At 40.4% G+C, this 16,886-nt stretch overlaps 1 protein-coding gene across 1 annotated transcript in view; it reads right to left on the reverse strand.

The window, feature by feature from the left end:
* LOC125452111 (sodium/potassium-transporting ATPase subunit beta-1-interacting protein 3-like) overlaps nt 1-16,886 on the reverse strand; it is a 404,842-nt gene that overhangs the window by 22,617 nt on the left and 365,339 nt on the right. The window contains exon 6 of the mRNA XM_048530125.2: nt 12,920-12,980. Within this exon, the coding sequence (XP_048386082.1) occupies nt 12,920-12,980 (61 nt within the window). The remainder of the gene's footprint in view (nt 1-12,919; nt 12,981-16,886) is intronic.

The raw sequence follows: 16,886 nt of genomic DNA on the forward strand, positions 1-16,886 counted from the left end.
AGGGTTGGAAATCTGCCATCCTTATCTGGTCCGGCCAACATGTAACTACAGACCCACTGCAATGTGGCTGACTCTAACTGCCCTCTGAAATGGCCCAGAAGCCGTGCAATTCAAGGGCAACTAGGGAGGGGCAATAAATGCCAGCCATTCAGTGATGCCCACATCCCACCAATGAGTGAAAAAAAAGCCTCTTCTCTATCTGAACCACGGTAATGTTGGCGGCCAAACACAAGGGTAATACATCAAAAAATCTCAGAGGGAGGCAACCTCTGACAGGTACCCTGGCCAAGTAAAACAAAGCTGTATAATTAAAATGGGGGCCGAGCCAGCAAACACCAGTAAAACTCACAAATACACAAACTGCCCCAACTCATCTTGTGTACTTTAAATACAGCTCCAGCATGACATCACCCTTTACGTTCATTTGCAACTGCATTTTTTCTTCTGGGAGTGGGATGATTCTGATACAGATTTAAAATGCACCAACCCACTCCCACACCCGCAAGGTGGATTAAATTTAATTTACCTTAGTTAAATTTCCACTACCATCATTAATAATATGCTTCAACCCTTCGAGCTAGCTCGCTGTTAACCAATGAAAATATTTCCACTTCACATTATCATTCACAGCGTGACTTCTCTAAGTTCTGTAAATATCAGAGTCACAATGTGCCACACAGTATAGTACAGCAGTGGTATTAGAGAGGGTGGCTCAGCGGTTAGCACCACTACCTCATATACCAGGGACCTGGGTTCAATTCCACCCTCAGGCACCTGTCTGTGTGGCATTTGCATGCTTCTCCCTGTCTCTGCTTGGGTTTCCTCTATGTGATCCACTTTCCTCCCAGTCCCAAGATGTGCAGATTGGGTAGTATGGCCACACTATAGTGTCCAGGGAGGTGCAGGATTGTGTGTGTGAGCCACAGGATTGGGGGTGGGTGGGATGCACTTTGGAAGGTCAGTGCAGACTTGTGGGCTGAATGGCCTGCTTCCACACTGTAGGGATTCAATAAACACAGAATTTCCATTTTCTGATGAACTATTACTTCTGTAGTGGCTGAGGTTAAAGTTGCAAAATTTCAAGTGATTTAAGAATGTATCATGAAGGCAGACACTATACTTATGGTCCCATTTAGGAGGTGTATTACTATTAATTTTAATGTTTTGACTGCAAATGTTTCCTTACTTAGGAACGGCTATTTTATATTGTCCTGCATTGTGCTCCTATTGGCATGAAAATCAACCCTGCAAATAGACTCAAAAATGGAACCCATTCACAATTGGGGACTGTTTATATATATTTCAGATTTTATGTTCTTGGTTAAAATATTAACACATTAACTTTGAGTCCTGAATGCTTCTACAAGCATGCATCAATACAAGCAATTGCTGGTATACATTGAAAGCTGCGGTTCCTTGAATAAGACACATTATCTTTTTCTTAATCATTCACGGGATGTGGGCGTCCCTGGCTAGGCCAGTATTTATTGCCATTCCCAGAGGGCAGTTAAGAGTCAATCACATTGCTGTGGGACTGGAGCCACATGTCATCCAGACCAGGTAAAAATGGCAGTTTCCTTTCCTGAAATACGTTAGTAAACTGGATGGGTTTTTCCAATAATTTATGAAGGACTCATGGCCATCATTAGACTCTTAATTCCAGAATTGTACTGAATTTAAATTCCACTGTCTACCTTGGGTAGATTCAAACCTGGGTCCCCAGAACATTACCAGGGTCTCTGGATTAATTGACCAGTGATAATACTCTAGCCATTGCTTCCCTATCAACAATACATGCCATAGATTTTGTTATAATGATCTCAACAACTACATGTTCCTTCTTACAACGCATGGATTTCCCTGAATCCTTTTTCAGCAATGTGCTGAGTGCTCAAACATTAGTAAATGAGCTTGTGATAAGAATTATTGATGTGCTCCTTTAAATTTGTATTTCCAAGATTCAGCTGCAGTAGAACAACTCTGAAGTGGTAGATATTTTTACTGTTAATTTTCTTTTCCTGTGGATTAGAGATATTATAGTAAAGCACCAAACCTTATTCACAGGTAAACTGTACATGTGAGGGCTTCTGGAGATCATGGTAAGGGTCTGACTCAAGTCCACCTATGAAATCAATCGAAACCACAACACAACCACAAATAAAAGTAGAATAATGAATTTTAAGGGTGGAGGGGGGGGGAACTGAATAACAAAACAGATGTGGCTGAAATGTATTCATTAGAAATAAAGATGCACACACTTAAAACAAAAGCACATTGTTAGCGGTTCCTTGATTATCTATTTTAACTGACATTTTATAAAGATTTCACAAAGATGAAAGAGATATAAACCATCTGTCCAAAGTAGCATTGGCAGCACTCACTGCATCTTGAACGATTCCAGAGTTTTAGCTCCACTAGCCAACCTGTTCTCATGTTTTGATTTCTTTTTTGTCTGGAAAGTCAATCCTGGTATTTTTAATTATTTATTGTGTGAATAAGTGATTTCTAAAATTTGTTCTGAACTTTGGCCAGTTTAATTCCTCATTTGTTTTAAATTGAATATTGATTACATCATAACATAGATAGAGGGACACGTATACTTTTCATTCATTAATACTGGTAACAGGAATATCTAGGGTTGGAGCAGAGGTTGTGTGCTTATTTAAGGCAAACTACATGCTGTTTATGGCAAGGAATTTTAACGTGAGAGAAGAAGTGAATACTTCTGCATTCTTAGAAAAAAATCTGACAAACAAAAGATCAGCCTTCCAACTTCATGAGCCCAAATTTACGTCAAGCGGTCAGATTTTGGATAACAACCTCAAAAGGGTGGTGGTGGAGTGCAGCTTTTCAGACTGGAGGCCTGTCACCAGCAGTGTGCCACAAGGATCGGTGCTCAGTCCACTGCTTTTTGTCATTTATACAAATGATTTGAATGTGAACATAGGAGGTACGGTTAGTAAGTTTGCAGATAACACCAAAATTGGTATCTCAGGATACAATGGGATGTAGATCAGATTGACCAATGGGCCGAAGGGTGGCAGATGGAGTATAATTTAGATAAATATGAGGTGCTACATTTTGGAAAGGCAAATTGGGGCAGGACTTGTACACTTAGTGGTCAGGTCCTGGGGAGTGTTGCTGAACAAAGAGACCTTGGAGTGGAGGTTCATAGGTCCTTGAAAGTGGAGTCACAGATAGATAGGATAGTGAAGGTGTTTAGTATACTTGCCTTTATTGGTCAGTGCATTGAATATAGGAATTGGGAGGTCATGTTCTGACTGTGCAAGATATTGTTTAGGCTACTTTTGGAATACTGCATGCAGATCTGGTCTCCCTGCTATAGGAATGATGTTGTTAAACTTGAAAGGGTTCAGAAAGGATTTACTAGGATGTTGCCAGGGCTGGACGGTTTGAGCTATAGGGAGAGGCTGAATAGACTGGGGCTATTTTTTCTGGAGTGTTGGAGGCTGAGAGGTAACTTTATAGACATTTAGAAAATAATGAGGGGCATGGATAGGGTAAATAGACAAGGTTAACTTTTAATGGTGGTAGTCTTTGAACAAAACAATATGAAAACATGAAAATAAACTCTGACAGACGACTTAGTTCAACCTAGGCATCACTGGATATAACCAAACATATTCAATATTAACAAGGGGTGGGGGACCAAAACTAGAGGGCTGAGGCTTAAGGCGAGAAGGGAAAGATTTAAAAGGGGCCTCAAGGGCAACATTTTCATGCAGTGGGTGATGTGTGTATGGAATGAGCTGCCAGAGGAGTTGGTGAAAACTGGTATGATCACAACATTGAAAAGGCATCTGGATGGTTATATGTATAAACAAAGAAACAAAGAAACCTACAGCACAGGAACAGGCCTTTCGGACCTCTAAGCCTGCACCGATCAAGATCCTCTGTCTAACCTGTCATCTATTTTCTAAGGATCTGTGTCCACTTGCTCCCTGCCCATCCATGTACCCGTGCAAATATATCTTAAAAGACACTAACGTGTCTGCGTCTACCACCGCCGCTGGCAACGCGTTGCAGGCACCCACCACCCTCTGTGTAAAGAACTTTCCACGCATATCTCCCTTAAACTTTCCTCCTCTCACTTTGAACTCATGATACCTAGTAACTGAGTCCCCCACTCTGGGAAAAAGCTTTTTGCTATCCACCCTGTCTATACCCTTCATGATTTTGTAGACCTCAAATCAGGTTCCCCCTCAATCTCTGTCTTTCTAATGAAAATAATCCTAATCTATTCAACCTCTCTTCATAGCTAGCACCCTCCATACCAGGCAACATCCTGGTGAACCTCCTCTGCACCATCTCCAAAGCATCCACATCCTTTTGGTAATGTGGCGACCAGAACTGTACACAGTACTCCAAATGTGGCCGAACCAAAGTCCTATACAACTGCAACATGACCTGCCAACTCTTGTATTCAATACCCCGCCCAATGAAGGAAAGCATGCCATATGCCTTCTTGACCACCCTATTGACCTGCGTTGTCACCTTCAAGGAACAATGGACCTGAACACCCAGATCCCTCTGTTCATCAATTTTCCCTAGGACTTTTCCATTTACTGTATAGTTCGCCCTTGAATTTGATCTTCCAAAATGCATCACCTCGCATTTGCCCAGATTGAACTCCATCTGCCATTTATCTGCCCAACTCTCCAGTCTATCTATATTCTGCTGTAATTTCTGACAGTCCCCTTCACTATCAACTACTCCACCAATCTTAGTGTCATCAGCAAACTTGCTAATCAGACCACCTACACCTTCCTCCAGATCATTTACATATATCACAACCAACAGTGGTCCCAGCACAGATCCCTGTGGAACACCACTGGTTACAGGCCTCCAATTTGAGAAACTCCCTTCTACTACTACCCTCTGTCTCCTGTTGCCCAGCCAGTTTTTTTATCAATCTAGCTAGCACACCCTGGACCCCATGTGACTTCACTTTCTCCATCAGCCTGCCATGGGGAACCTTATCAAACACCTTACTGAAGTCCATGTATATGACATCTACAGCCTTTCCCTCATCAATCAACTTTGTCACATCCTCAAAGAATTCTATTAAGTTGGTAAGACATGACCTTCCCTGTACAAAACCATGCTGCCAATCACTGATAAGCCCATTTTCTTCCAAATGGGAATAGATCCTATCCCTCAGTATCTTCTCCAGTAGCTTCCCTACCACTGACGTCAGGCTCACCAGTCGATATTTACCTGGATTATCCTTGCTGCCCTCTTTAAACAAGGGGACAACATTAGCAAGTCCCCAGTCCTCTGGGACCTCACCCGTGTCTAAGGACACTGCAAAGATATCTGTTAGGGCCCCGGCTATTTCCTCTCTCGCTTCCCTTAGTAACCTGGGATAGATCCCATCCGGACCTGGGGACTTGTCCACCTTAATGTCTTTTAGGATACCTAACACTACCTCCTTCTTTATGTCAACTTGACCTATAGGAAGTGTTTAGAGGGATATGTGCCAAATGCTAGCAAATGGGACTACTTTTATTCAAGATATCTGGTCAGCATGGACGAGTTGGACAGGACGGTCTGTTTCCATGCTGTACATCTTTCTGACTCTATAATTGTGTGTACTTAAATTATGGCCATGATTTTGCTACTCACACGGTTCACGGAGTTGGTTTTCCTTCATTTACAGTTCCATCGGAATTTACTGAGCAGTGTTGATTTGTGAGATAAATACAGAACATTGTGGTGATTTTGCTGGGATCATAATTCAGAATCCTGAGCTAATAATCTGGAAACATGGGTTCAACTTACATCATGACAGCTGGGAATTTTAAATTCAATTCATCAAATAACTCTGGAACAAATGGTAGCATTAGTGACCAGAAATCTCAAAGTTGTGATCAAATCCTATCTGATTCACTCATGTTTTTTTAAAAAAAGGAATCTGCCATTTGGACCCAGTCCAGATACTTGGGAATCTGGTTAACTTTTAACGGTGCTAGTCTTTGAACAAAACAATATGAAAACATGAAAATAAGCTCTGGCAGACTACTTAGTTCAGCCTCGGCATCACTGGATAGAACAAAAAACATATTCAATATTATCAACCCCTCTAGCATTTCAGGACTCGTCCCAAAATTGGGGAGCTATTACTCAAGCTAATACTCATGACAACACTAATTGCATTCTCGTGGAATCATACCATGCACCCAACATCCCAAACTCCTCTAGTCATAGAGTCATAGAGACGTACAGCACAGAAACAGACCCTTTGGTCCAACCAGTCCATTCCGAACATAATTCCAAACTAGACTGATCTGCTACTGGACCATATCCCTCCAAACCTTTTCTATTCATGTACTTATCCAATGTCTTTTAAACATTGTACCCATATCCATCATTTCATCAGGAAGTTCATTCCACACATGAATCACCCTCAGTGTAAAAACTTGCCCCTCATGTCTTTCTTAAATCTCTCTCCTCTTACCTTAAAAATGGACGCCTAGTCTTAAAATTCCCCACCTTAGGGAAAAAAAACCAACTACTATTAACTTCATCTATACCTCTCATTATTTTATAAAGTTCTATCAGGCTGCCTCTCAACCTCTCACACTCCAATAAAGAAAGTCCCAGCCTATCCAGCCTTTCCTTATAACTCAAACCTTCCATACCCAGCAACATCCTGGTAAATCTCTTCTGAAACCTTGATAGTATCCTTCCTATAACTGGGTGACCAGAACTGGACACAGTCCTCCAGAAGAGACCTCACCAATGTCATGTACAACCTCAAATTCCAACTCCTGTACTCAAAGGGCTGAGCAATGAAGGCAAGCGTGCCAAATGCCTTTTTAACCATCCTGTCTATATGTGACGCAAACTTTAAAGCATTATGTACCTGCGCCCCTAAATCCCTCTGTTCTACAACATTATGCAAGGGCCTACCATTTAAGCCTTCCCCTTGTTTGTTGTAACAAAATGCAGTAACTCGCATTTATCCAGACTGAACTCCATCTGTTATTTTTTAGTCCATTGACCCATTTGATCAGGATTCCCCCTGTAATCTTAGAAAAACCTTCTTCACTCTCTACCATCTCACCACTTTTGGTGTCATTTGCAAAATTACCAACCAGGCCTTCTGTACTCTAATTGAATTCATTTATATAAATGGCAAATAAAAGACGACCCAGAACTGATTCCTGTTGAACACTGCTGGTCACAGGAGTCCAATCCAAAAAGCTACCCTCCATCATTACTCTCTGCTGACTTCTATTAAGCCAATTATATATCCAATTGACAAGCTCACCCTGAATTCCATGTGACCTAACTTTATTAATTAGTCTACGATGTGGAACCTTGCCAAAGGCTTTACTAAAATCTAAATAAACAGCATCTACTGCTCTGCTCTCATCAACCTTTTTGGTAGCTTCTTCAAAAAACTCAATCCAGTTTGTCAGACGCATTGTTCTTTGCACAAAACCAATGCTGACTATCACTAATCAATTTTTGACTCTTTAAATGTCCATAAATCTTAAGTTTTATAATCACTTCCAATGATTTACCCACAACTGAAGTCAGACTCACGGGCCTATAGTCCCCTGTTTTCTCATTATAATCTTTCCTAAACAATGATACAACATTAGCCACTCTCCAGTCATCACATACCTCACCCATAATTACAGATAATGCAAATATTTCTGCAAAGGGTTTTGTAATTTCCTCCCTTACTTCCCATAACATTGGGATACATTAGATCAGGTCCCGGAGATTTATCCACCTTTATATTCTCTAAGACCTCCCAAACTTCCTCCTTCTGTAATGTGAACTGCTTTTAAAACATCAAAGTTTATTTCTCTGTGCTCTCTAGTCTTCATTTCTTTCTCCATTCCTAGTTACATCTTGTCCTACTAGCAGGATTTTCCAAACAGAAGTGGCAGGCACTTTGATAAGTGTCATAGAGGAATGGACTTCTCAATGTTAACTCCAGATGCTATGACGCCTGATGGCATCAGGTCAAACATGGGCAAAGGGAGCACTTTGCTGATTACCATCTACTACCTTCTCTTAGCTGATGACACAGTACTCCCTGACATTAAGCACCAACTGGAAGAAGGACTGAGCTCAGCGAAGACACAGAATATGTCCTGTGAGGGAGTGGGACTTCAATGTCCAACATCAGAAGTGGTCAGCAGCAGCATTACTGATGAGTCAGGAAGAATGTATCTATCGGACTGGACATGCAGTATGTGGTCAGAGAACCAACACGGAGGAGAAAAGCTACTCAATGCTTCTATCCATGAAAGTTTTCGCAGCCATCCTGAGTACTCCTGTGCCCTTTTAATTACAGACCCTGGTGAACTCAGATCATAACTCCCTTATGCTGCCGAGGTCCCAACATCTGGAATTCCAATCTTCAGCCTCTTTGTTTTCCTACCTCACTTTCTTCCATCAAGGCCCTACTTAAAATCTCCCCATTTGACCAAGCTCGTGATCATAGATTGTCTGACCTAATGTCTCTTTTTGTGGGTTGTTTACACACTTTGTTTTAAAATGCTCCAATACACTCCTTGTGATATTTCACAACATTAAAGGTGCTGTATAAATATGTTTTTCTTGCAGCAAGCTCCACGCCTTATTCAGCTGGAGACAAAGTCCCCCTCTCACAGTCAGAACATACCCCATTGTTTCGTATACTGCTGTTATTATTCTAAATGGGAGAATACCAATAATTCGAAAACAATCCCAAACAGTACTTGACCGAGGGCCACTGCAGGTTAGTGAGCACGGGGATGATAGATGGATGAGGCTGAAGCTGTTGAGATGCCAGCCCTTTGGCACCTGAGAGCTGGCCGCTATATTTACCCAACATAATAGTCTCAGTTCAGCACCAATGGCATCCATTTCCAATTCCAACTCAATCGCTTGTAAAGTTTGTTTCATATTAGTGCAGGTGAAGACTTTGAATCAGGAGTTCCTTAGAAGTTGTTTGTAAACTCATTACTATTTAGACTGATGCTACTAGCTTTAATTGCTTCCTTTAAACAAAGAAGCACAAAGCAGCAGGCACTTACTGAACTATGTAGACTGGGCCCTTAACTATTCACAGCTTGCTCATCAGCTTCCCATGGGTACATTTTGCCATGGTTTCTACACTTGCCTCTAAGCCACAGCTCTGTTTCCTGAAAGTGGCTGATGTATTTATCACACCTTCTCATGTGTACCAAAAACATCTGAAAGTTGGGAAATATAAAAGACAAATTAATTTCAGATAATTTTTCAATGGTCAGATGACCTCTGAAATGTTATTTTTACCTCTTCAACAGGGAAATGGAGTGCAGTGTGGAGAAGAAAATAATCTTAAAATTAGGTTAAGGAAATACCCACTCAAATCCCAATGACTGCTTAACTTAGCAATAATAAAATTGGGTAGAATTTCAGTTATGGGAGAAGTGAGGAGATATTCTAGCCTAGCAATAATACTAATGTATAAAATATAAAAGGCATTTATTTTAATGAACACTGCTTTTTAAGAGAAAGCAGCTTGATTTTGTTTTGTTAAGAAGTGTGTGTCTTGGAATTCAAGTGTTTCTGATTCCAATCATTTTTATGTCATAAATTAAAATGCAGAATTTCTAATTATCTGAGCTACTTTAATAAATTCTGCAGTGCAGTTAACCTTCAGCTAATATCCAGGAATACTGCAGTATACATCAGGGCACAATAAGAGTGAAATTAAGCCAGGAGATGCAGTCTCAGTGGAGGATCTGATTTATCTTTGAGAATTTGTCTGTCAATTCCCCTTGTGGGCTCTTGTGATATTTCTACACCAATTGTCAATCCCTTCTGGTTATGCACACTGTTTTAATGCAGGGATCCATCAGAAAACCTTGAAGAAACCACATATTGGGTTACGAACTAAACCAGCAAACATATCTCAATGTACACACTTAGTGGAGTTCCCAAATGTGCTATTTAATATAAAACTGTAGCAAGGAATTCAATGGAATGAAGTCTTTATTTTGACTATCAGTTGGAGCCAGAATCTGATCATTTACAAGACTATTCTGCACATTACAGATTTAACATCATGTTGTCAATCAGACATTAATATAAGACGTCTCTTCAAAAAATAGCCCTGAATACAAAAATATTCTGCTGTCTGACTTTTGCCAGGAAAGATGTTGAACACAAGCAATAAAATTCACAATTAATATTTTCTATTCATTAAAGACAACAAGCAACATGGGGATAGTGCCAGAAAATGATATTGTGATGGAAGATTAACTATTACTTTACTGAATGGTTGGGTTGAATGGCTTGTTCCTTGCTGTCATCCCCTATGTTCCTAAAAGGAAAAAAATCACTGCAAAGAATCTCATTGCCTCTTCCTGGGATAAATAGGAGTTAAGATTGTCATTGTCATTGTTGGAGTAATTCTGTTTACTGTACAGTTTAAGCTTTCAAAGCTGTTGATTTTGATTTCCATGTTGATAAAACTATATTGATTTTTGATTGACCTGGACACATTAGATGTGGTGCTATTAAAATAAATCTCAGTAGGCTGGAAACCACTGCCAGCAATATTTGTGTAAACACATGATGTTCATATGACATTCTCTTATCCAATCTATGAATGATGGCCATGCTCCACTTAATTTAAATGGAATGCTTATTCATCACTGGTAGGGGAATGGGGAAAAAAAATCACATGGATACACAAAGGCACAATTCTCCATCTTTGAAAGAGGGCTCATTATTGATGCAGAATAGGAAAAAGGTTTCCTTTGCATCACTCATCATTATAGATACCAGAAGTTTAAAGGAATAAAGGAGATGATTGAAAAGGAAGGAATGAACCATGTTTTTGCAATTGCCGTGACATGGAAAAAGTGAAATAAAATAACATTGCAGGTGAAAGTGATCAAGTTGATGGGATCAAAGATACTCAAAATGAATCTGCAGCTAATTTTTTTAATATCAGCTATTTCCAGTTAACTGAGAAATTCCATCCAAATATTAAATTTCAACCAAATAATAGCGACAATGAGACTTGGAAACCAATTTCCAAAATGAGTAAACTGCATGAGAAAGATGAACAGCCTCAGCACAAAATCAGTTGTTGATTTTCAAGCCTGTTTTATGCTGCTGGCACAGACCAGTATGATCTCAATAGATTTTGTATGAAAACATCATAAATCCTGTCATTGTTTCATTTATGGAAAATAGCATGTGATTTTCTCTAGTCAAGTAACACTAACTTCTCTATTATTTCCTCTAGTTATGCATCAAGAACAATAAACAAATCTGCATTATTCATTGTCGTATTACTTCTTAGCACGCACTAGCACTAACACTGCCCTTACACTGCCCTGACACTGTTCTTACATTGCTCTTACACTGTCCTTACACTGCCCTTACATCACCCTTACACCACTGTTACACAGTACTTACACCGCCCTTAGACAACCATTACACCAGCCTTACACTGTCCTTACACTGCCCCGACACCTTCCTTACTCCGCCCTTACACTGCCCTTATACTGCTCTTATCTTATGCTTACACTGCCCTTACACAGTCATTACACCACCCTTACACCACCATTACACAGTTCTTAAACTGCCCTCAGACTGTCATTACATCGCCCTGATACCACCCTTACACTGCCATTACATTGTCATTAAACTGCCCTAACAAAGCCCTTATACTGCTCTTAACCAGCCCTTACACCATCCTTACACTGTCTTTACGCTGCCATTACACTGCCCTTACTCCGCACTTACACTGCCCTTACACCTTCCTTACTCCACCCTTACACTGTCCTTTTACTGCTCTTATCCTACGTTTAAACTGCCCTCACATTGTCATTACACCGCCCTCACACCGCCCTAACATTGCCACTACACTGTCCTTACACTGTCCTTACACTGCCATGACACTGTCCCTACAATGCCCTTTCACTGCCATTACACAGTCCTTACACTGCCCTTGCACTGCCATTACACCGCCCTTACACTGCCCTTGCATCGCCCTTGTACTGCCCTTACAATGCTTTCACACTGACTGTCTCAGGCATAAACTAAGAGGCATCTATTTCAAGAGATTCAGAGCAGAGTATTCTGGGTGATTCACAACACTTGCCAATGGCAAATGATGAGGAAGTCTGTACAGATCAGATAGACTGGCCATTTATCTCAGTGGATCAACAAGTCAACAACTTAACATTTTAAAACAAAAAGACATTCTAGTAAAACATTGAATTTCAGTGCAGTTCCAATGGTTGTATCAAAGAAGACAAAAGAATGACTGACCAGGTTCTTAACTCTGGTAAATTGTAATTAATTTCAAAAACCAAGCACTCCAATTAATATCAGATAACACACAAACAAGGATTGAAGGATTGAATTCAGGATCTTGACTAGTAAACAGTTGTATTCCTTAACTTTTGAAATATTTCTCACAATCCTTGGAATTATGTAAAAGGCAGATGACTAGTAACTTGTTTTCATTCTCACTTCAATATGAAACATCTAATATAATACTCCAGGCATGATATTAGATTGACAATGTTGAAAAGAACTTCTGCCTAAAGAAAATTCTTCATACTTTGCTGAAAGTAGCATGTGATCTTCTCTGATCAGTCAACACTAACTTCTTTATTCTTTCCCTCAGTTGTGCATCAAGAAGATCACACAAATCTACAGTTTCCAATGTCGTATTACTTCTGAGCACACTCTAGCACTTACACTGCCCTTATACTGCTCCTACACTTTTCTTACACTGCCCTTACAAGTTCAATGTACAGAAAATTCTTATTACTTTGCTGGATTCTTGCTGAGATATAGAAAGTATCTATGAAAAATTTAGTCTTTATTGCAAATAGCATGGCTCACCCCAGAGTGATCCGGAGATGGGTGGGTTTTCAGTACTTACAGCGGTCCTCATCCTCAGTGAAAATACTGATCACATAGCAGGCGTACACAAAACCAATCAGCTGTAGGAAGAACAGACAAAGAGAATCCAAAGTTACATCCTGAAGTATTTTTCAATATATCCTACAATCCTTGGAATTGCCACACCCAATTCTTATTATTTATTAATCTTTTATTTATTCTAAAAAACATGTAGAGGCTAGGATAAAATGTAGCATAGCGAGTCCACTTGAATTTCTGGTCAATGATAACCCCTGGAATGTGATATTGAGAGGTTCAGTGATGACAGCACCATTGCATATATTAGGTTAATTCTCTCTTGTTTGAGATGGTCATTGCCTGGCATTTGTGTGGCACGAGTGCTGCACATGAACATGGACTGCTTCAGCATCTGAGGAGTCACGGCTGTTGCTGTACATTGTTCAATCATTGGTAAACATCCCCACTTTTTAGCTACCCTTATTGAGCAGCTTGCTGGCTATTTCAGGGGACACCTTAAAGTCAACCACATTGCTTTGCACATGAAGGCAGATGTCGGCCAGACCAGGTAGGGAAAAGTCTCTCATTAGAGAGAGAGGTCTATTGGTGATGTTAATCTGAGAATCACCGTGCCTCAGGCAAGGACAGAAGTTGAGAAGGAGAGTCCTTCATCATAACCTTAGCCAGTGCAGGAAATTGAATTCATACTTTTGACTTCACAAACCAGCCATCCAACCAATTGAGCTAACTGACCTTCAAAGAGCATTAATCAACTTGATAATAGTTCCACAGTTATCATTGGCAAGCTTTTAATGCCAGATTATTTGTACTCAAATAACACCATCTGGCAATGTGGGATAAGAAAGGATGTCTACAGGACATTAGCCTGGGGATCTGGCAACTTGGCCCATTTACATTACCAGCAGGCCACCACCATTGTAGGAAAAGAGAGTTCAGACCACAGTCAAAGCTACGGCCAAATAACTTCCTCCTGCTCCTATTCCTTTTGATCTTGTCTGAAAGCACACAACACCAGATTACCGTCCAACAGCTTTCGGAGCACAGTTCCTATGTCACCTGTCTTTGTGACTTCTGACTTTGTCCACTCCAGTCCAAAACTGGCACCTCAACACTTTGATCTTGTGTAAGATGTGAATTCTATATTGCACTCTGTAAAGACACAAGTCCAATTTCGCCCTACATTATCATTAAGCATACAGAACTAAAGTAAGGTCATTATGCAAACCTTACCCTTACCTAACATTTTTAAAGTATTTTAATGATCCTTGAATAATTAGCACTTCTTTCAAAAACAGCTCGGCTCTGCCTAAAACACATCTTAATTATTTATGATGCTCTTCCTAATTCGCTTCTTCAAAGGCAGACATAAGCAAACTTTTTTTTTTAATTCAGCTAAGTGCAACTTCTCTTTGAAATAATATGAAATTACAGAGCACATTTGCATCTATTTTTCATTTTCAATTATTAATGCCAGTACAGATTTTCTTTAAATTGTCGACACACAACCCTGTCAGTAATGCATAATGTGATACATACAGTATCTACAGAATAAGTCACTGTTCATTGGGCAATTTCCCAATTAGCATCATGGGATTTGTTTCAATCATTGGACAATGTTTTGATTTTAATTACAATAGACTGTTAAAGCCCTGTTCATGTTCCAGCAATGGCAGCCTCACTTATATAATGCAAAATTGTACCACAATCCATCATTTTTGTGAAATAATGGAATACTCTTGAGGCAGATCGAGGTCAAGTAAAAAGTCTACAAGCACATTGTAGATATTAGAGATAACAAGGTGCAGAGCTGGATGAACTCAGCAGGCCAAGCAGCATCATAGGAGCAAGAAGACTGACGTTTCAGGCCCAGACCCTTCATCAGAAATGGGTCTAGGCCCGAAATGTCAGTCTTCCTGCTCCTAAGATGCTGCTTGGCTTGCTGTGCTCATTCAGCTCTACACCTTGTTATTTCGGATTCTCCAGCATCTGCGGTTCCTACTATCTCTGATACATTGTAGATATTATTGTCTAGCTGTTAATATTAATGAACTGTTGCCGAGATTAACTATTACTTTTGAATAGATTCACTTACAAAGGTGGTTAAATGCCCATTTTACTGTTTCTTTGAGCTGTCCTGAAATATCCATCTTAAACACTTGCGTAACAGGCAATCTAATGAAACAACAGAATCAATTGTATTGACAAGCTTTGAAATATAATTATGAGACTTTTCTTCTCCTGGCGATCTCTGTCTGAAGGCAGGTGCAACAGTGACACAACATTCATCCTGTGTAGGCAAGGAAGCAGGTCCTGACTACCCCACTTACAGAACGGTGACCAAATCCTGTGCTTGTTGCAGCCACCAGCAGTTCAGCCAACTGAGCTAATCAACTCCCCAAAGAGCCCAAATTGCTGTGGCAACAAATACTTTCCATGCAATGGCCTAGTGGTATTATCACTGGACTGTAAATCCAGAAATCCAGCTGATGTTCTGAGGACCCGGGTTTAAACCCTGCCAGACAAATGATGGAACTTGGAATTTAATAAAATATCTTGAATTAAGAGTCTAAAGATGACTATGAGTCCATTTTTGATTTCGGAAAAAAAAAACATCTGGTTTACTAATGTCCTTTAGGGAATGAAACTGCCATCCTTACCTGGTCAGACCTACATGTGACTCCAGGCCCACAGGAATGTGGTTTACTCTTAGCTGCCGTCTGGGCAATGAGAGATAGGCAATAAATGATGGCTCAGCCAGTGATGCCCAAATACTGTGAATGAATAAAATAAAACATTGCGGCCCATACTGGTGATGGTACCGGCTTCAGTCATTTTCTATCACATTGAGCACGACTCTCCCACTCCTACTGCCTGCCGATGACCAATGTTGAAAGGATTTATGAGTTGATACCCAACTTGGGTCAGTTATGAGCGCAGCTTCCATGGCCATCAGGTCTTATCTGGCACTTGAACTCTTAGCTTTGAGGTGGAGATGCTATCCTCTAAATTGGACACTGCCATCAAAACCCCATATGTGCAAGGGCAAGGGCCAGGAGAGCACTTTCCTGAGCAAAATTAGAAGAATTAAGCATTGTTGAGAGAGGACCAGGTGTATTGGACTAAGTTACGACTGAAATGATTGGAGGATAATAATTACCAATCTCCAATGAGTACCTGCTATGGCTGAAATGACAGGGAGGAAGGGAGACCAAACTGTTAAAATCTTCTTCAGGATCCTGGCCTGGGGAGGATGTAGGAAGGGAGAATGTAATATTCAGAAACATGAATGACATTTTTTAAAGTCATCAGAACTACAGAGAAAGTTACTTGATTAGTCATGAACTAACTCCAGGAGGGTCGGTATCCCACTACCCAGTTACCATTCATTTACACATGCAGAGTTATTGATTTTAGTGCTGTCTCATTCAGAGTCTGGTACCAGATTGTCAGTTGGTGCTGGACCATTTCACAAACTGGGCTGGTTTGATGATTCCTTCACTTTCCAAAATACTGATTTCGGCCTCCACGTATGCCTGTAAGGCACTAGATGGGCCTGTAGAATTGCAAAATTGTCTCCTGGTCGATATGCAAGGTGGTTTTGGCTCTTCTGATAGTTCCTAGACCTTCCTGGAAGATGTCACTCGGGCTGCCATTCTCTAATTGAAAAATGTTGTGCCAATCAAGGTGAATCTCTTACAACCAATTTTGCCCCATCAAGCTTGGGCCTGAGCCTTTTACCACAATTATTGGTAACTGAGCCAGCATTAATAAGAGACTGGAATGGAAGTTGTCCCTTAATCTGCAATGGTTCCATAATACAGATTCTCAGCTTAGCTGAGGTCTTGTTCAATGTTAAGAGCTGGAGTCAAGACAGAATTTTATTGAAAGCTGGTTCTGTGATCATTGATATGGCTATGCTGGTATTGACCTCCATTAGAACTGGATGACTATTTGACCAGATGCTTATT

This window comes from Stegostoma tigrinum, chromosome 5 (genome assembly GCF_030684315.1).
Source record: "Stegostoma tigrinum isolate sSteTig4 chromosome 5, sSteTig4.hap1, whole genome shotgun sequence".
NCBI lineage: Eukaryota > Metazoa > Chordata > Chondrichthyes > Orectolobiformes > Stegostomatidae > Stegostoma > Stegostoma tigrinum.